The sequence below is a fragment of the Magallana gigas genome, chromosome 2, assembly GCF_963853765.1.
Source record: "Magallana gigas chromosome 2, xbMagGiga1.1, whole genome shotgun sequence".
Classification (NCBI taxonomy): Eukaryota; Metazoa; Mollusca; class Bivalvia; order Ostreida; family Ostreidae; genus Magallana; species Magallana gigas.
This window is the reverse complement of record NC_088854.1, coordinates 43,711,381-43,733,936: the sequence shown is the minus strand read 5'-3', so window position 1 is coordinate 43,733,936 and position 22,556 is coordinate 43,711,381. Positions and strand designations below refer to the sequence as shown.

The window sequence follows — 22,556 nt, the reverse complement described above, 5'->3', positions numbered from 1 at the left end:
GTTACAATTGTTATGTACTGAATTGTGTTCGATGGCAATGGAATTGTTAGCGCAAATAGTCGATTTAACCGTATGTATAATTGTAGTTTCATCTAATAACGGTTTGATTATGAAATATTTTATCATAAATTTTGATGTAGGAAAGGTCAAAGAACGTTTGTTGCAACGCACTTTGAATTGTCTTAATACAGGATATTTTTAAGAAAAGGTTTAGTTATTTCACTAATTTTTTCTATCCAATCAAATGTCGCGTTACAAACAGAATTAAATCATTGTGATATATATGTTTTCTATTCAAAGTTGGTTAAGTGTCTTTATTGAGAAAAATGTTGATGTACACTCATAACGCACTTTGAAAAAATAATTTCAAAGTGCGTTGATTTTTTAAAGTGGGTTGCCACAAAACGTTACTTATAACTAAAAAATAACGAGAAACTGAAAAATCCTCAGTGGCTAACGAGTTATAACGTGTAAATATGAGAAAATTTCGATTTAGGACGAATTAATAGAATAGAATCACACTGGGGAATTTTTGTCTTAAAAGACGTATTTGAAGGAAATTATATAGAAAAATGGAGAATTGCAATATTGATTCAGATGTGGGGAATTTCCTACACCGTAATTACATAAAATGGAATAACATGAAGCGAAGAAGAGGATGGTCTGACAGAATAAAAAAAATGAAAAGTAGCGCACAGGTAAAATAAACCCAACACGCATGTTGCCACGGCAACGGAATGGATAACATGGATTTAGAGAACTCTGCAGTCTTGTACACCGATAAAACGCCACAACCTGAGAAATTAATGCGACAAGATCTTATTATAACACAGCATTTGGTTACCTGGTTGTTGTCATTGTGTACATGCTGTCTTCTCTCCACAGAAGAGACACTCTAATCAACTTATTAACCCCAGAATAAAGCACTCGGTCCATTATATGAAAAGTTAAACACAGAACTCAGTGAAATGATAAAAAATACACTATTAAAACTAATAATATTATATTGACTGTTGTAATTAATTATTTTCTTTCAAGCATGTTTAGATGTCATTATTTTTCAACAAGATGCACTTTGATCTGTAATGAAGACTGAAGGAGCACAGTGATTAGGCAACGCCAGAAAACAATTTATTTAGACCGGTGGCGGCAACTTGATAGCATCGCTTTAATAAGCAATAGCACGCGTCTTCTTAAAAACGACCACATTTTGGTATTGATTGGGGTTATAGAGGGCGGACACTACTGTATGAAGGAGACTGTCTAAGGAAGAATTGTTTGTTCCTACGATATTCAACAGACCTGGGTTTAATTGCATGTTCCTTGGACAAGACAGTGTATGAATAAAGGAAAAGCAATTGGGAATAAGTTCTAGAGAGGAGATGAACTTGCTTAGAATAGGATGTCTGTATCAACTCAGAAAGAATGCAACCGTATTTCGCTCGTTTTACGTTGTCGGAATTTATAACATTGTCTCTTGTCTTTCTCAGCAAAAGCTAGTAAAAAGGAATCTAAATATTTTTTTTTCTTGTACCTAATGAAATTAATGGCAACAAGATAGAAATCTTCTAATTCTGTTCGCATGGGAGATATCATTAATTTCTCCCGGGAAAACTCGAAAATTAATTAACGCTGTTCATTCAGTGCAAAAGATTTTTTATGAAAATTATTTGATAGGATTTCGTCCAAAATCGTAGTTTTAAAATACTTGTTTTTTTTACTTGTGTATTCATTCAGGATTTCCCATGCTTCTTAAATAGAAAATAATCTTACTCTTTCCCGAATAAAAGGCTTGTATTAAAAATATATTTATTCTTACATGCTCTATTATCAGGTTTTCTTATAAATATTTACATCTATGTATTTTTAAAGTTTGTTGGCCATATAAGTGAAAGTTTAAAGATAGTAAGTTGAAATTAAATAGATATCATGATAAAATTTCCCAGTTTATATGTACATCTGGGCATATTGCAATTGATTGTGTATTGTGTTTAGCCCGCATGGCAGAACATATCTTGCACTAAATCGAGAATATTACTGCCAAATATGATACGCGCTAAATATAAACAAATTTACGGAGGAACTTTTGAAAGAGACTATTTTCATTGCTCTTTGGTGCCTTAACATTTTTGCATTTTGCAAAAAAAATTAGTAGTAAAAGATTTTCTTTCTTTTTTATATATATAGTCTATAAACATTGATTCTACTTTATTGAACTGGTAGAAGAAGCATATCACAATTCTAGATGATTTCACGGAAAGAGCGAGCCAGCCACTCTTTATACATTAGAAACCATGAATTTTTCGCGCACTCTTTCTCCCTACATTTTTTACGGAGCACTTAAAGATAGTGTTGTATTTCTGAACCATTACTTCGTGCTGTCCATTTTCGCTGACCGTCCATTAGTAAATGTTCAGTTGATGTGAACATAACCGTTCTTCTATGGTATGGAATCACAACATAAGGGTAGTATCGTATGACGTCACTCGGTTGTATTGCTTTGGTAATGCGGATGTTTCTTACAATAAACAGATCACAGGACTCCACAGTCCTCTGCTGATTGTTAAATCGACATCTTGGCAAAACCAAACATCTCCCATCGGCACCATTCACAATAAATATCAAAAACAATCCCCTGTCCTTCATTCTAACGCAGATATATTGGACACGTCATCGTGGTCACGTGCCAAGAGTTTTTCTAGCTTTGTGATTCGTTGCTTCAGTTTCTGTTGAGTGGAGTTGTAATCACCTAGGAGTCTGGCGAACCTCGTCTGTAAAGTGTCCAGGTTTGAATCTATCCGTTCCAGTTTCTGTTCCGTCGTCTCTTGTTGAGCCTCCAACTTTTTCATCAAGTCCTCATCCAGTAAGTTGTCTTTTCGCAGAATGAGTTTACCACGGTCCATGAGTATTTTCTTTGCATCCGGATATTGCGTGAGCACCTCCCATAAGTCATCTTTTGATAAACAGAACAAATCACTGTATCCTATACTCCTAATGTTGGCCGTTCGCCGGTTACCATTTTTATTTCCTGCGATGTTCAATATGCTTATTTCACCAAAGACACTTCCTTCACGCAACGTCGCAAATATTTGTTTGCCGTCGTCCGAAACCACACCTAGCTGTCCCCGCTTAACAATGTACATTTCTTTACCTATGTCACCTTTCCTACATATGTAATCACCTGGACTAAACACTTGTAGTTTCAATTTAAGCACAAGGTCCACCAACATGCCTGGTTCACAATCTTGAAAGAGAGCCACGCGCTTCAACGTGTCTAAATGCACATGTATTGCTATTTCTGCTTTTAATTTGTCCGGAAGCGTACCTAAAACTTCCTCTTCGTTCAGGGATTGCTTATTTGTCCATAGATAATCAAACCATTTTATAACTCTTTGCTCTAGTTCCTTTGACACTTTCCTGAATTCCATGTATTGCTTCACGCCGTCCATTTTCTGCTGGAACTCTGCACGTGTTGCGTTCATGTTCGTGATCATGCTGCCAACATTTCCAACAATGGTGGCGAAAATGAGTACACCTATTAGAAAGTCCACGACCACAAACAAATACTCCTCGTCCCTGTCAGGTAACGGAGTCTCGCCAATGGTGGTCAAGGTCAAAGTGGACCAATAGAAACTATAAATATACTTCCGGGTCAAAGGTTGGTATTTTGGGATGCTCACATTCGGGTACACCCATTTGTCACTGCCAAATCCTATTGCATTACTAATGGCGAAATATATACACGCATTCCAGTGGATGATGATGAGTATGTACAACAAGAGGTTAAAGATACGGACCATGTTTGTAAAGCTAGTCCTTGTGGCTGTTCGATTGAAAAACTCGAATAACCGGTTGAACCGCACAATGCGGTTGAACCTGAACTCGGGGTAGTTGATGCCGGTGACAAGGTAGAAGATATCGGTAGGAAGGATACTTATCACATCAGCTATAAACATTGAGGATGACGTGTAGTTCTTACGGAGCTTCTGGGCATCCCGAACCAAGAGACCTTCCTCCAGGTACCCTGAAATTATGAATTTGAATTCAAACTTAATTCATGTTTATTAACATTTCCTCTTATATAGCGGTTTAATGCGAATATGAATTAAGGTGCATTGAAGCTAAATAAGATATGTCATTTTTCAGGATCAGGCGATTGTAAGGAAGGCAAGTTTTGATTCTTACTTTTCTTAAAATTCAGAGATTTGACCTTTTGACGTTGCTTTCCAAACAATATAAAATGACACAGCCTATTTTAAACTTACGCATGTAAATGGATTTACTTTTGCAAATTTAAATACTGATTAACCCAATAAGAATGGTGTAGATATTGATAGTTTTGTCAATAGAAGTCTTGAGTTTCATTTAAATTTCGTCGGTTGTAGCAAGACCCTGGTTTTAATCCTTTTGCTTTATTCAATGAAATGCCGATATGTATTCAAAACAAAATCAAATACGCTTCTGATGTATCTGCTGTACCTGTTCGCATGGATATAAGCATATCCATGATATAGAGGAAGTCACTGAAGTAATCCAGGACCATCCACAGGGCCAGGTACTCCGTCTGTAGCTCGGCGAACACGGACCGTGCGATCACGATGACGATGTTGTAGAGAACGGCGAAGGAGATGACGAACAGCCATCGGTAGTAGTAGCTCTGGGAGGGGTCCACCACGAACGTCTTCCAGTATCTGTCACATACACAAAACACAGAGTTGTCAAAACAATGGCTGCTACTATAAAGGGACCTAGAGCTCAAACTTTTAAAGTTTTTTTTAATGTCTAGAATGGTTAATATGGGTGTTTTCAATGCTTCGTCAAAATTTTAAAGTCGGTTATTGAGTTTAAAGCAAGATACAGAATTTAATTTTTTTTCTGTAAACAAAGCGCGGGTCTTGTTATTGTTTACATATAGATATTTATTTTCGGAACATATATATATGTATTGTACTCTATTACAAAGATTTATTTGAACATTTTTTTTTTCATTGATTGAAAGCAATTTTATAAGTTAAAATATGTATATTAGCATTCGATATATTCTATCTACACTGTAATATGTTGTTATACAACAAGGATTTTTTAAAAAGATAAATCAAATGGCAGAATTGTACTGTATGGGCACCATTTTACAAAAATTCCATTTATCATGAAAACGTGCAGTCTACAAGTTCATAAAATTATAAATACACAATTTAATATATTTGAAGATCTTCTAAATGAAATTGTATCATAAAAAGGTCAACGGATGGGGACACGAATTCCCTTTTTTTTCGTAAAAAAAAATTTTTTTTTTAGAGTTTTGTTGTGAATTTCATAGGAAATAATTTTTTCATATAAATATTCATAGAGACAAGATATCATTATTTCGAGAAAATATCTCGTAATTACGAGAAAAAAATCTCGTTATTACGAGTTAATTATCTCGTTATTCCGAGAAAAGATGTCGTAATGATGAGAAAAGATCTCGTAATAACGAGAAGAGATCTCGTTATTACGAGTTGATTATCTCATAATTACGAGAAAATATCTCGTTATAATAAAAATACATAATTCGATTTATTATTGTGAAAAAATATATAATTAATAAGTGTTCCTTGTTCATACCTAGACCTCTAAGTCGATTGGTTCACCCTTTCAGTCTTTTTTTTTATTCCAGAAATGTTAGTCCAATTTTGATTATTTTTAAATAACAGCGATCATTAGGCCTATTTATTAACTTCTACATTAAGATGATCGGATTTGACATGTTAACTTATATGAATAATTGCTTTTCAACGTACATTACAATCCCTCTCCGAAGTAAATATCAGGTAGTCCTAGTCATAAAAACACAATTCTATTAGTTACGGATTACTATTTAGCTTCAAAGGATATACGAGATTTGTCCCATAATGTGTTTTATATATATAACCTATATTGAAAAAATTGTTTTTGTATATTACATGTAACATTTTGAAGTCTGAAAACAAATTATCTTTCATATCTATTTAAGGTGACTCACTAAACCGTGAAATTTTTTCTAAAATCAGCAGAAAATTACTTGATTATGATAGATATCATAATGGATAAGAAGTATTTAAGTCTAAAAGGCAAAAAATTGTGCAATTTTGGATGAAAAAATACATTTTTTAAAGTTCAATTGGGTTAACATGAAAAAAAGCTCCACAGGTTTCTAACTCATGATCTGCGCTTCAGAAGTCAAATACTTTAACCACTGAGTTACGACGATGTACAACCCAATCGAACGATATTAACAGTTTAATAAAACATTAATTTAAATCGCCATCTTGTGACGTAGTGTCTTAAAAAGTATAAGTGTAGGTGTAGTGAGGTACCTTAATACATTAGTCACTTAATTTATTAATTTGCTCTGCTCCTTATTCTGAAATTTCTTTCACTAATTAAATAAACTTTTTAATATATGTTCATCCATTTTACATAAAGATACTCATTGAGTACATGTTGTACAATGAAACGCGACATTTTATATAGGTCTTTTCTCGTTATAACGAGTAACATAAACAAAGCTGTATTTCAAAATGTAAAAAATTTTTTCAATTAATTTACATTTTAATACCAAATATCTGATCTTCCTAAAGAAAGTCTAAAGGCTACATTCAAACTATGTGAACAGAAAACATATTCCTCAATATTACATCAAAGAGAAATATCTAAGTTCGAATTTAAGGAAAATTTTGACCTATCTGAACTGTGGCTACCTTAACATAAAACTTGATCGAATCGATAATATTAAGGTTATGTACTCTCTCCGTTGCTGTTGATTTTTTTTTTCGATTGCAATTTTTCACACATTCATGCTAAAGGGAAGCGGAAGCGGCGCCGTTCTTTGTTACCAAACTGTATTTCCTAGAACAGACCATTCGTTTCGATAATCTCCCGGTCTGATGAAAATGATGAACAGTGAAAGTATATTTCATATGATAATTGCCGCGATTGACTCGGCTTCGGGAGCTTTAATTTCCTGTCTCTTCCTTATTTCCTTGCTTGCTTAGTAATATTGTTGACTGTAAGGTATGATGGATTAACCCCGGGCCCGATCGATACGGTGACAAAACGCCAGAGTTACCGCCTCCTTCTTAGCTCTGCGAAGGCGACATTGACACCAAACCATTGCGCTTGCATTAAAACGCTTGATTAATTAAATTCTGGAGTGCCGTGAAAGTGCCCTAGTCGTGGGTATTTTTATTGCTAGTGAGGTTGACAGAAACAGGCAGAAGAGTTGCTTCTTCCCTCTATCTAGATTTACTATCGTAAAACTATGCCAGTTCTTAGAAAGCCCCTAATGGATCTAATGCACGGAGATTTATATCTTCTACTTATAATTAATTGTAAAAGCGTATCGGACTGATTTACCGAAGATACATGCCAAGCATACTTCAAACTTTAATGGAATTTGTTATGATTTACTCTTGCGCAACTGAATCTGTGTCATTTGCAATCAGAACATAACCCTTCTCCACTATGTGTGCTCAATTTGTCTTTAATACCAGAGAGGGGCAATAAATACTTGCAAGATGGATTCCTTTGATACTTTCGTTGATATTAAATTTGGAATAAACAGAGTTCGGATAATATGTTCACTGTCATCATAATTGATGAAACCACCATTGTTGCCGTTGCTAATGCATGCCTCAAAGTTGACAGAAAAACTATATGTAATTACTAAACATTTCGATATATCATTTATACTCTGTCCCTAGTTTTTGCTTGATATTTTGGTAATCATATATACCTTTGTGCTCAAACTACGTTGATCCACTAATATGAAAAATGTCCAGATTATCTGTTTTGAAACGCCCCCTCTACCACTTCAGGTTTCAATACACATCCAAAAAAAAAGAGAAATCTACGGGGATTTTTCAATGCATCAGCCATTAATAAGCCCAGATGATAACGTTGAAAAATTGCGCGAGTTACCCCGAGTACTTCCGAATGGACAAAGATGTAAGCATTTCCCATTATAAATCTCCGTAAGAAATTTGTTTTCGTTCCTGTGAACTTGTATGAGTGAAAAATGATAATTGTTCAATGAAGATATCTTTGATAACTTCCCTTTCATCGATTTCAGTTGTATTTCTTTCACAGGTATGTGTATTTTTATTAAAAATCATCAAAAAGTGATGGAAGCAATAACTTGGGACAGACTATAAATTTATCCCTTTCATCTGATATCATAGGTCTTCAGATGATAAAAATATTCTCATTGAATTTTGCATACAAAAAACGATGTCGATAATTCTTTATAACAGTAATATATCGTGCGTGTATTTTATGAAGTTCGTGCTATTATGTGTGATAGGTACGAATGTATTGTATGTATTCTCACCTGATATCGGACGGTTTTCTGACTTTTCTGTCTGATTGAGCAATTTTGACGTCTGTTCCTCCCATAGCTACCCTCTCTAGAAACGAATCCGGCCGCGCCGGAAGTGTGCGCGAGCGCCATCTTCCGGAGGCCCATTGTTTTATCACCTAAAAAGAAAGAAAATGTTTTATCAATTATAAATAACCAAGTTGTATATAAGCAGATGACGTGCATGACATGCATGGGTTAGAACATATCCTTAGACATTTGTTACAATACGTTGAGACCTATAGTTTTCCGGATAAGGGCAGAAGTCACCAGATTTTATTTTACAGCAGACATTTTGACGTCGGATATACATTCAATATTCCCATGTACAGAACAAAGAATTGTCTGAAGCTTCGATATCGGTAACATTTCCATACCATTAGTTCATTCAAAAAAAGAACATTTGTTTTCCTGAACTAGCGTAATTTCATTGTGTACTTGGTTTTAATTTTGCATGAAAAAAAAAAAACAATTGCTACACCGTTACTCCAAGATATTTTTATTCGAACAGGTCTAAAACAAGTCCACGTATCCAAGAAATAATTTTTAAAACAAGATAAAAAGATAAAGTGAGTAATATTTTGTTAGCATGTTTTGGTGTTCAATATTTTCTATTTCGGAAAACAGGCACGACTAAAATACTTCTGCCGGAATTGATAAAATGGTAGGCCTAAAAGTGTTTAGAGGGGAGGGAAGGAAGGAAAATCTGTATGCTAGTTCTGACAGGGCTGTAATTCTAAACAAATCTAAGAAAACAGTTTTAAAGAATTGTTAACAATTATCAACGATGTTGCTAATTGGTGCTATACATTTATGTTTACAATAATGTTCAGTTGAAACTATGTATAAATGTAATTTCAACATGAAAAAAGTCAATTCTTCTTAATCTCTTTCATCGACCGAACAGGCCAGTGCCCTCCACGTCCATCAATTATTAAACGTGTTTTTTTTGTGTAATTCCAACAAAATATAAAGACCCCCATCTCTCAGTGCTTTCAGTACTTCGATTTTTATGTTGACGACGTGTGCCATTATACTAGATACTAAGTATGCTCTGTATGAAATGATAATGGACGGATTTCTAAATTAGATTTATTATATGCAACCAAAAAATGGTTGATTTTTATAAAATTTTGTAAGAAAGCGACATTTTTCCTGATCGATTTGAATTATTATTCTGTATCATTAAATTCTAATATCTTTATTCATAAAAAATGCAATTTTCTGTTTGTATAATTTTTTCTGCAATGTCCTAAGGGATTGCAATAGTAAATGTATCCTCACGTTTGTACTTTTTCTCTTTATTTTCTCTCCCTCGTGTTATCTCTGAATGAATTTTATAGAGAATTTCTATATACCAAAGTGTGAAATATTATGAACAAATATGTTCATATCATTGTCTTTTAAATTATGTTTATGTCTCTCTGAAAAGACGCGTAGATTAGTTAAACAGAACATGAATCGGTCATTCTTCACAAAATGTTTATATTCTTCAATCAAAAGTGCCAACAAATTTAGAATTATAAATGAGCACTATTAAAATGGAGTAATCGGATTCGATTTATGCTTTCAGTGAAAGTGATTTTTTGTACTGTTATTTCCCAGGGAAAAAAAGACAAATTATTCATAAAAACGTAGAATTGATGTTTGGCATTGACGTGGGTTCTCTCCCATCGGACTGTGTGGGTATTCCAGAGCCCTGCAACATCTACGTAAAGGACTTTCGAAGGCTAATATCTTCATGTAATAATATTTCTCAGGAAGATCTCGCCGCCGGGGTGTTGTATTACCTCTAATGTGTTATAAATACAAATCAATGGCATTCACATGAGGCACCCAGAAAGAGATTTATATGATTTATGACAGCATCAATAGCAAATTTATTAATAATTCGACAATGTTATCCATGGGGTCCAACACTATTGATAAAGGGCACGGGGAAACGCCAATTTCTCAATGATTTCCAAACTGTCATATCGCGTAAGAGTCATGTCTCCCAGCTATATTGAAGGAGTAAGAATTAATCGAATGTGTCTTCATCTATGGAATAAAAAAAACCCACTGGCAACCGCACAAAGCTTTTTTGTGTTTATATATAAATAAGTGGTTGTGACTGAATAGCCAAATTTGAAAATGTCTGAGAGAGTGTTATAGAGTAATGAAAATATGAATGAGGAAGGTCTGGAGAATACGAATTAATTCTGTCGATCTCCAAAAGGACTAGACCAAATTTCGATTGATTGTTATGACATAAGTATTTTTTCATGTGAAACAATTTTACAACCCCTAGTCAGTCTTAGATGGATGCCGAGCTTCCGTAGTCACGTGGAGAGGATGGCTCACTTAATCACAATCATTATCTATACAAATGTACGTTAAAGGACAATTCCAGAGCTATTCAAAATTTGTTATTTCTATGGGTCTTAGAAACTACAATTAGACGTGCCATTAGCTGCCGCTAGTCCCCGGATTCAAGTCGCGCTAATGAACGCCGTCTGATTGGGGCAAAGTTATAAGCGTCGGCGAGATATCGAACAATCTACCTCCAAATGAAACGAATTGTAATGTCTTAAATAATAAGGAACCGCATGTGAAATTAACAAAACATCAAAATCCTTTCTGCAGAAACCTTTTAAGTTAATAGCGGCTTCCACGCCGGTCTGCATTTCATTGTTATGAAGTGGAAGTATTGGACAACGCTGAATGCAAATAAGAATTCATAATGAAAAAGATTGTTAATTATGCTCAACATGTTCGTAGGATGAACAGATTTCGATCTTTTTGGTGGCATCAAATATGAAATTCAAACACTGGTTTCAACGCAAGGGCTCTGAAACGGTTTTAGCTTTCAAATTTAAAACATTTACGATTATAATCCAAAGCAAACGTAACGGAATACTGGATTTAGATCAATCCTGTAGATTCGAATCTCAAATTTGATGTGTAAACAATTACAATGTAACTTTTTTTGTTATATATACATGCAGACATAACTCAATTTTGATGAAGACGTAATAGTATTAAGATTTAATTAATAATGCTCATTGTGAGCATGGTACACTTATACATTTATTGAATAATGGTGAGGGAGATTTATTCTCCCTAGAAAAAATCATGTTTCCCGAGGGCATCGCCCGAATAACATTTGATTTTTCTGTGGAAATACATCTTCATATTTCCCCGAACATTCTGCAATGTTTTTCTTATTATTCCGAACAACATAAAATGCGTCGAGTTCTAATATTTTTTTTTCATCTTTTAAAAAGCAAAAACTTCGTGAATGTTTTATTTTCTATGCTATTTTCTTACTTTTCTTTTCTTTTGTAAATACAAATTATAGATAGCTAAATTGCTTTCCTTATTTAAATAAAACTTTAATAATTATTTTTTTTTTTAGATTCAATCACATTTGTTTACATTGTAGGCTCATCTCGATTTTTCCATTACATTGGAATGAAAAATCCCAAAGTTTCCTAAGAGGTTGAGAAGACACGACGTTTTTGTTAGCCCGTCACGTAAGTTTCTAGACTAATCAGATGACGCGTTATATATAGAATTATCATATTGAGGTATTATAATTTTTAAAAAAATAATTAAAAAGTTTGCTACAGCAAAAGTTTTTTTTTTATATTAAGAACCCGAACATGGAGTTGGGATTTCCATTTTTACTTCAGAGAAGTGAATAGGCTTATCCACAGATTCCAGTAAGCACTGGCATCTTGTAAAATGTTTACAAATAACATTCTATTTATCAAGATCCATGATATGAGCTTTTTTCCAAACAAAAGCTCGCATACGCATTCTAGGATTACCCTGTATCCCACAAAGAACTTTTCCCATTATTCCAAATCCAACTGGACATTTTGATAACTATTAATGTTTCTCCCATAGCGTTAGTTGACTTCCACTTATATATACATCCCAAATTCAATTTGTGGAATACCCTTTTCGTACTTGTTGTTAATTTACCATTGATGGCATTACATTGATACTAATCCAACTAAAATCACGTTGGCCACAAATTATTTTGATTTTATCTTAACATTTATCATAAACTGCCATGAGGTATATAATACAATGGAATGACCCAATTCACTAAAACCCAATTTCAACTGTTCTAATTTTTGCGCCTTCCGGTATCTATAATGCTACTACATACTAGTACAATAGAAACAGTGGAATCGTTGAAATCAAGATGGTTCAATTTTGTGAATATCGTGAGTTCCCTAGTCACGAAATTACACCCCAACAACAAATTACGTTATAAATTGTATTGTATTAATTCATTAATAGTCCTAGTAAATTCACGAAACTACGTCATCATCAACATGAAAATGATTTGGAAATCCACGAGAATAGAACTATCAAATTGGTCACTGACCAACTTTCAAATTGGTCACTGACCTGTAAAGATTCAAAGATTCAAAAGATTCCACAGCTTTCAAATTGGTCACTGACCTGTAAAGTTCGAACGATCCTCTCCAGGGTAGTGTTTTGTTCTGGGTCCCGCTCTTGGGAACCGCCCTGTTCAATGCGGATGATTTCTGAGCATGCGTCATCCTCGGTCCTGAGGGAGGGGTGAGGGCTGAGCCCCCCATTTTCTATCACCTCCAATTCGTCTTCTTCACACCTCGTGCTCGTCAGCTTCTCCTGTGAAACGTTTGTATTTGTCATGACCACCTGTCCAGCATCTGAAAGGAATTAACTATTTTTTTTAAATCGTTATATTGCTGAGATTGTTCGCCAGTGAATCGATGTATTTGTAGTTTCCACTGTCTTAGATACACATCCTCTGATTTTATTGTAAATAATCAATGGTGATTAGTGTCGCATGGGATTCTAGTTTGAAAATCAAATAATCACTTCGAATTGCGGGTAAAACATAAATATGAACATTTGATGGATATTCTATTATATATGTACACCACACGACAGTTGGACCCCAGTGTTTTGTTGATTTCTTCAAACCAAAACTCGAGTCAACAGATTCCGAGTTATGCAATGGAATATAGAAACATCATTCAATATTTACGTTCACTATTTATAATCTATTTAATTCAATCAACAATGCAATTAATAGTATCAGGGTGTATCTAATCTCTAATCATGATAATAACTAGGAAGGATTCAACGACGAAACATAAATGTTTTATAACACAAGTACAAAAGATGATGAACTTTTTGTACTAGGTTTTATGTATATACAGCTATGGTGTACTCTTATTACTACGTCATTAAGTATGAAATCTAACAGTATTTTAGATGTTTGATACCAAGTTTGTTGTTCTTTTTTATGATTTAACGTCGAGTTCCTAATGAGATGAAGTAAATACACAGGTATATGTTATACTGTATGTTTATATGTCTCACGTCTCAAAGGGGTATGGTCTCGATTTTGGTCAAATTTTGTTTTTCTGTTTTTATTATTTACAATGCTTTAGAAATAAAATTCTAATGATCAAATGAAATTTGAGAGTCAGTTGATAAGTTATAAGCAAGATGCAGAGTTCTTTGTCATGTAAACAAGGCTCGTGCCCTGTGTTTGTTTACATAGATTCAATATAGCAGTAAAAAAACTTTTTCAAGCTGATTTGTCTATCTTTTTATTAATTTTCATTTTAAGCATGAATAAACAGTTCCTAACATTTAAAATATTCGTTTTAGGTCTAAAATTGGAATTTTAACTTCAATATTCAAAATGTAAACAAAAGCTTTGTTTACAGAGCATATTTGTAAGCTTTGTAACTCGCCTATAACTCAACAAATGACCTCAAATTTTTGTTGCATTTTAAAAATACATTACTGAAGCATTGTAAACATTAAAATCGGAAAAATAATTTTTGCCCGAAATCGTGACCATGCTTTTGACTGTGAAAAAGATTTCTTCTCCATGCATATCATACTATATTATTTATTGAACGCTGTTTTGAAATAGGAATCTTAATATTAACTCTTACATTCGTTCGATTTGAGGTTCGTTTTTAAATGATGGCTGAAGTCTTTTTGACCCACAGATAATTTCTTGTCAATTCTCGATGTCACTTGCAATCACTGCCAAGTTCCTCCGCACTGTAAAACCCTCATCAACTTCAGAACCAAGCTTGGCAATAAATGTTATAATGGCACCAATCGACTTCTGCCAAAGTGTAGCAATTCATTGCTTCTGTCTTCGGTAAAAGTCCTACATGTCTTATACAAGCATCGTTGTCAACTTGGATATATATGTAAATGAGTTAGGAGATCATTAATTGAGAACTAAACAAATAATGATATGATCGATCAGAAGAAAAACGGCCCGTTTAGTTCCAATCTTGTTTAGGAAATCACCGAGGAGCTTGAATGACAGAACACTAGCGCTGTCAGAAGCCAATGTACTGTCAACCTGGGCGCCATTTTGCAAAATTACACCATCTCATGAGACATGGCGCAGCCGGATGTCAACAGTCGTTACCTTGACGTCACGCCAGTTCGGAAACCGACGGTCGTCTATCCATTTCACAGTACAATGCACTTAAACTGCTTCCGTTTATTCACCGTATCAGAAATAATTCAAGACCCTAAAGAATTTCTGGAAAGCAGCAAAACAATATCCATTCAAATCATCTGTCTTTCAGAACGTAATTTTCACCGTCTTTGATTACATACGTCAAATTAGTATTTCATAGAACTCCCCCTCTAGAACTTTACAATTCACTGGTTGTGCTTTAAATCTATTTATTTTTCATCTCTGTTGTCCCAGTTGGAGATATCTGTGGTTTTATATTTCCACGTGATATGGAAAAAAAAACCCTTTGACGTCGTTTTTCTATATAAATGCATTGATTGATATCATGCATCTTGAAACAAATTAGATGTCTACCTGAATACAATCTACAAATACTTATTGTTTCTTGGCATTAAAGATCATCCTACGCTCAGAAAGGAGTTCTCAGATTCTATCGAACTAAAAGAAATCGCTCCCCTTCGACATTGATTTTACGACGACTAATTTAGCGAAACGTTTCATGTGATTTAGTTGTCAGAATATAATACATAAAAAAACAAAAAAAACCTTTCATTTTTCAATCATACCTTGACCATTACTAGATGGAATGTGGGGTCTGAACTATAATCATCGCCGTATTTCCCCACCCATCCCCCATAATTTGTCGATCCCATATTTGAACTTTCAGAAAATTTTCTCTGCGACAAATGGAAAATGTAACAATAAATTAGGAACGATCGATTTTTTTTATATCAAGGAATAAATTGTATGTAAAAAAAATTATTGACGAAGAAATTTGTATAATGCTTTGTACCATAAAGATACGCATTTTGTGAATAAATAACTTAATATGGTAAAACTAAATTCCAAAGGATTAAAAGGACCACAGTAAAACCACCAGAAATGTAGAATCAAGGGAATCTGGGGAATAATGAGGCATCGGCTCCCGATTGTCAGCTTGGAAAGATAATATCGTTCTTTAATAAACAAAAGCTTCCACAAAATAAATGTACAAGATTACCATACAATGATTGGGTTACAGATAGAGGGATATTCAAAGCCAACTCTGTGTTTACTCTTTCATAGTCATCCTTCTACCCAAACGTTTCACTTAGTGCATTAATTTTTCTGACATCTTTATGAAATTTGCGGAGCGAAATTGAGTTATGGTTTTGTAAATACACTTCAGAGAGCCGCAGTAACTTTCTATAAAGCGGTGTTATCCCAATTCAGTACCCTTCCCCATGGATCGACTGTCAAGACACAATGTATCGAGTTGCAGATAATTGATGAACATCAAATGACGGAGGGGTTACAGAGTACTTATATCCACGTTACGGCAAAAAATGGAGAAATTGTCCGCGCAAATTAAATGATAATTCCACTCACTGTAATGTTTGGTTAGGATCAACGTATCTATGAACAGTTTCGTGGAACTCGGTGGATGGAACGGCGAGTTTCGCTAAACGTCACAACCTGCAGCCTCGTCTTGACAATAAAAAAGTGGACTTTTGAATTGCACTCGCCTTCCATCTCCATCATTTGAAGTACAAGCTATGTAAGTTATAGGAATCAATATGGCATTTCGTTGATATGATTAAGGAAGTCGTCTTCGACAGAATGGAACCGACTTGTGTCAAGGGGCTGGGTTGGCAAATTCATCACTGATGTAGAAAGGCCTTAGCTACCACTGTTCAAGTTCCGAGCAATGTCAATTTTTTTTTCCTAAGGGTTAATAAATAGTATTTCTTCGTTGTTGCATAAGTTTACTTGTATATACGTAATAGTCATCAAAAAGATGCCTGCGCAGAAGTGTGGGTAGAATGAAAAATATTTCGTTTAATGATAATCAACATTTATATAAAGTCAATATAAAAGAGACAAAGATCGAGAGGCAGCAACATGAAATGAATTAAAAAAATGAAATGAATAAGACAATGTATGCAGTATAATTCCCTTACCAATCATATCTTCTCGTGGATTCTATAGAGAATATTCAACTAAAAAAAATAGGTAAAAAGGCAGAGACATAAAAAGCATGTTATTTATATCACTGTAAAAAGGTAATAATGATGTAAATGAAAGCTCCTGAATAAGTTTGTTTGTTTGAGCTACCTACTTCCCCCGCATGAAATAATTTTTGTGCATGATTTAATTAAGATATTTTCATGCCTCATAATATCGGGTAAAAAATGTTGTAATAATATTGGAATTGCTGCATTGTTTTGGTTACAGAATTTGGCACAATGATCCACTGCAACTTATTCCACGCAATAAAATGAGCCATAAGGCAGTTTTTTCGTGAACATTATACATTACATTATCGTATCGAAAATAACATGTAGCTAAGTCCATTAAATTAAGGCAATGTGGGAACAGTATATTGTTTATCGATGAACCTAGATTGCTTGTGGTTTATTCCAAAATAATAGATAAATTCAATTTACTTTGATACGAAGTCTATATAAACAATCTATATTGTCTAGAGTTGTGTACATTGGCAGCCAAGATTCGAATCTATATGATCAAATACGATATTACGTCAGAACATAGCTATTTGATATACACTAAAATATTAATGCCATTTTATTTAAGCGATAAATCCACTTTTATATTTTAGTAGGCCTACCCGGTTTTGCGATTCTCGTTACGTCCTCTCTCTCTCTCTCTCTCTCTCTCTCTCTCTCTCTCTCTCTCTCTCTCTCTCTCTCTCTCTCTCTCTCTCTCTCTCTCTCTCTTCGTGGATACAAAATTGTACAGCAGTATACTGCACTGTTTTATATAAGAAATAAGGAAATCAATCTTTCAGTATTAAGAGGTGATCAAATACGATCGAGGGTGATCAAATCCAATAAAGCGCAAAGAGCTTTAAAAAGAGAGATTTGTTAACGCCCAACTTTATTTGATAACCTCAAAATATTCAAAGAATGATCCCTTATTACTTATATTCATACAGTTTTCAATTCAGTTTTAATAGTACGATTAGATATTGAAATAGTCATTGATGAAATGTATTAGACCATACATTACAAAACCGATTCGTAGTGTCATCACAGACAAAGACACTGGAAATTGTAAATGGTGCCATTTTTGTTTTCCCTTTTCCCTTATTTCCTATCTGGAATAACTATTAAACAAAAAAAAACAACAAAAAAAACCTATATACTCAGTATGTATCTGATCTGCTTTTGTTTGTTTATGGAAATTGATGTCTTTTATAGCTATGTATTTTGCCTTGTTGATCATTGTTCGATTATTATCCACTAATCCAATAGTTATTAACTACCAATATAAAATGTATTTGATGGATTTTGCTCTATCAAGCTGGTACAGAGCTAATATCTATCTGAAGTATCAAGGGAATATAGCCCAAGGCCTGACAAAAGAAAATTAAATGTATTAATTACTTAAGCTGTCTCATTGAGAGATGAAGGTTCAACTGGAAAACGAACTGAATCTTCAAAAAGCATTTCCATGTTGCGTATGTTAAACAGAATTCTTCAAGAAGTTCTGTACATACTTAAAATTAATTGCTTTAGAGCATTGTTAGAAACAACTATTCTTTCAGAGAGTACTAATTCCAGCAAAAGTTAATGTTATAGTGTTTCACGGTAATCAATAGAACTTGGGCATACAGAATTGCTTTGAAAACACAATTTGAAAAAAAAGTGTAAGTAAAAACAAACGTCGGTTCACATGTTTGAAAAGTAATCTACAAACTCTCAAGCACAAAAAAGTATTAGTTACTTAACTAGATTCGTTGTTACAGATTAGAACAGCTTGATTGAATTCCAAATATAATGTATCTCTATATTTATTTCTAGTCTTTGTAAAATTACATACAAGGCATTTTCAAAACGCTTCTTTATACTCTGTACTCAATTGGTTTAATTATACATGCAAAACATGGGACTGCTTCATCAAACTATACAGTAACTATAATCCCCCAGTTCTTGTATACTTATTCGTGTAGATCTATGCAAACCTATTTATTATTAACAAATTTAAGAGAGCTGTGAAGGTGTAGTAATATTTAGGCTATACTGATCTCCTTGAAAAAAAGAGCTCTGCACAAAAATATAGGAATCTTTTCAAATTTTGAAGCTCAAATAGTTAAATATGTGGGATTTTACTTTACTAAATAATGGTTTATAGCCAAAAAAATCATTACTAAATATTCACGGTTGACCTGATGATTATTTTGTTGACCATCCATCATTCTTACCCCGCAGCCAAGTAACATATCAGGGTCCGTTTTTTTAGGTGCTACACGTGTTTGTCGGAAACATTACCGCGTATATCATTTCCATTTGAAATACATAAACTGAAAAAAAGAGAGAATAGACTTCTCACATTACTGGGTATACTTCATCTATTGGTGTTATGAGTTATGACACGGCTGGTCACCGGAATAGAATTAATCCGTTTGTCATACCACAAAGCATTCATGTTGAATACTCAGACCATGCGAAAGGTGAGATCGCGATTTTTTTTTTTTTTTGGTGAAAATAGATGGATACACCAATATAATTTCCCTAAAAGAAATTTTCATTGATTTTTATATAATCTTTAAATGAGTGATGAAAAATAATAAGAAGGTTGTTACAAATCACATATTGGAACTGTAAAAATCCCCAGCATTAGATTAATTAGATTGTACAAATTTTATTTGGCAAAATATTTGGTGGTAAAAAAAAAATGGTGTAAAAAACCCAAAAATCTCATATGCCCGGAAGAAAAAAAATAATTTACATATATTGACCTCGACCACAGGGCCTCTGTTCAAGGTTAAACGAAATAATTTTCCGACCCATCAGTAACCGCATAAAGATGGCGTTTGCGGTAAATACTGTTCATCCATGTATGCCTCAATGATCATTACATTAACCCCCAGGACGGCCAGAAAATGAATGGCAGACTTCGTGAAATTTACACGACCGTCAAATCACTGATGATGCCTTCTTTCTTATTTCTTAATTTATTTTTATGATCTTTGTACATGTGATATTCGTGAACATGTGCGTATAGAATAAAATAGAATAAATATATAAGCAAAAAAGTTAACAAATATTTTAAATGGGCATGTCCTTCTATAACGACAATTGTTTTTCACACGCTCGTTCCAGATTAATTGAATTCATCTCGCATTATATTTATACTTTTTTTTTACTTCGATTCTCCGGCTTCGAGGATCGAATGTTGATATAGAGATTTTCCGGCGTTCAGACTTTCAATACTAATTAGAAAGACCGATATTGATCAGGCATGATACAGTGATGTAATCCCGGTGATAGAATGAATTTCGTTTTTCTTAATTAAAGAGTATACGCGCTGTTTTCACGGCATTCATTGTTCAGACATTATAAGATAGGGATCGATTATCATTTTTACCGTTAACCTTCCCCCGATTCTATAGCTCTTTATGACATGACTGGGGTTTTTATCGATTTTGGATCTTTTTATTTTATCAATTCTCTCTAAATATTATATTTTTCTCGATGAGATACTTTGTTCTTCACTGTCTGTTTCCTTTGCTGCACTTGTTGCGTCTTGTTTGGTTTGTCTTTGATCTTCAAAGACGATATAGCTTGTATCTGTATCAGCTGTTATGAGCAACAGATGGGGAAATAAACATGGACATCATTCCTCGTGTGTAAATATTACGCAACTACAGTGTACATTAGAAACTAAATTGCCCCTCCTTGGGACGACATAACAATATTTCTTAATCATCCTAACATCGGGGATAACTAATGATTTAGTAAATAAATTTACAGAATTACCATTAAACTTTATTTGTAAACCAAGAAATGTCAATAAAGACGAAAAATCAAATATTTATAGATCGGTTAGGAAGACTAGACGCTCAACAAATTGCCCATCAGATCTACCATCAAATACAGAACTCTTCTTCTCCAGGAGATAATTGTAGTCCAAAAAATAGCCATGACTATCCAGAACCCTTAATGATATTTGATACAGTCTGTGAACTGCTAAATCATATTTCTGCAAGAAATTTCTCTAAAAAAAAACCCAACTCTTTGTATTTGATATACTGAACTACATTTGTCAGACCCGAGATACTGCAGCCAGAAGGGTTTTCAGCACTTGTCAGATTTTGTCCAGACGGCGTTTATTAAAACCCAGTGCAGTTGCATAAAGTGATGGCCCCAGTGCGCAGTGTGCGCCGTGTAATGCAGAATGACCTTTTGTTGCTGCGGCTGTTAATGGCCGTCCTTAAGGGCCAGTGACGATACACCCACATCATAACATTCACAAATGCCCACAATTGGAATTTTGTTTTATTATTTTTCCAATGCCACGAACGTGCCGTTGAATCGTGCCTTATTGTTTTTATTTTTTACTTTTTATGATTTTATTTCTTTCTTTCTCCATTGTCAAGAGATGATAAACAAATCATTGATATACAATGTATGGGTAGCGGAAGTTTTTGAAATATACTTATTGTTGATTTAAGTAAATAATGGGAAAACCCGGAATCGGAAGAAAATCACAAATGGATTTTTTAAAAGAATGTTTTCAAATTTATATCTGGTGTATGTTGCAACATATGTCGTCTTTGTCACACAATATCAATATTGCCGAAAGATTTACAATTAACAATTTTTAAACTATTGTTTAAAGTTAAAAGTAAAAAAAAACATTAAAAAAAACCTTACCTCACAATAATTTTCTTCAGTCATTGTCTACACATTCAAAACGGAGAACGAAAAGAAAAAATCCTCTAAAATCACCACTGATTATGAAATAAAATTCATCGCTCTCCTGAGGAAATCACATTTTTTCTCCCGATGAAGTATCTAAAATCAAATTACAAATCCATTGCATTAATTCCAAGCGAACTGACCAGCACAAACCACCAAATCCCACAGAAATGCGGCTACTACCTTTTTAAGTTATCGAACGCTCCACAACTCTGCATTATAGTACTGGGTCCCAATCCAACGTCTGTTGATTTCCCTATAACCATGACAACATACTATCTCCCATTCCATTAGCTGCCTATAAAGTGTCTGTGAAGAATTTGCAATAAGAGACAACGAAAAAGCGGAATTAAACAAACAATGTTTAATAATTTCTTGCTTTATCGACTGTCGGAAGTGAAAATAAAATCACATTGTTGGAATCACGGAATTTCTCATCACATGTTATCAAATCCATTTTACTTGCAATATTTTTTTCCCGCCTTAAAAAATGAGACCAAGAACAGTCCTTTCTGGCTGTGTGTTGTCTTATGTGACACATAACAAACAATGTTTACAAAACATCAAGATCTACCAATTGTTGACTATACACTGAAATGATTTACACAGTAGAACAATGTTTCACATAAAACTGCGCTTAATGACTGAGAATTCCGCGCCTGATAAATGATGGAATATAGAGGGGTATTCCTCAGGGGCGAGATCTCGACTCTAGTTTCGGGTCACCGTCTTCCAGGGCCCGCGGATCGATGCCAGAATTGCCCCATAAACTCCTAAATGTATATTAATACCATGTTATATTTGTAGATAGATACATCGATTATCTTTGAATTAATTATTCAAAATCAATAAGTACCATGTATGAGAGAGGTTATCCCACAGAGCAAGATACCGAGTGAGAGCGACAAGGCCATGGAATTATATTTTCATCATTACCTTGGAAACCGCCCGATCGTAATTAATATTAACC

General features: G+C 34.0%; 1 protein-coding gene across 4 annotated transcripts; it reads right to left on the bottom strand.

The window, feature by feature from the left end:
* Window positions 1–2,157: 2,157 nt before the first annotated feature.
* Window positions 2,158–22,359, bottom strand: LOC105324888 (cyclic nucleotide-gated channel alpha-3). 4 transcript variants are annotated; one of them, XM_011424122.4, is made up of 6 exons: window positions 21,770–22,359; window positions 21,542–21,682; window positions 12,836–13,068; window positions 8,351–8,496; window positions 4,480–4,691; window positions 2,158–4,024 (listed from the first exon to the last, which is right to left on the bottom strand). In XM_011424122.4, exons 3-6 carry the CDS (start codon window positions 13,049–13,051, stop codon window positions 2,643–2,645), a joined length of 1,956 nt encoding a protein of 651 aa, XP_011422424.1. In that variant the 5' UTR covers window positions 13,052–13,068; window positions 21,542–21,682; window positions 21,770–22,359; the 3' UTR covers window positions 2,158–2,642. The 4 variants fall into 4 exon arrangements, with proteins under 4 accessions (XP_011422424.1, XP_065932849.1, XP_065932851.1 ...); XM_066076777.1 differs by having other exon boundaries at window positions 21,542–22,359; XM_066076779.1 differs by lacking the exons at window positions 21,542–21,682; window positions 21,770–22,359 and adding an exon at window positions 16,251–16,384.
* Window positions 22,360–22,556: the final 197 nt, after the last annotated feature.

Coding starts and splice junctions, on each gene's coding strand:
- LOC105324888 (XM_066076777.1), bottom strand. CDS start 13,051: ATGACAAATACAAACGTTTCACAGGAGAAGCTGACGAGCACGAGGTGT. Junction 8,497..12,835: donor GGATCGTTCGAACTTTACAG/GTCAGTGACCAA, acceptor CTTTCTTTTTAG/GTGATAAAACAATGGGCCTC. Junction 4,692..8,350: donor AGAAAACCGTCCGATATCAG/GTGAGAATACAT, acceptor TGTATGTGACAG/ATACTGGAAGACGTTCGTGG.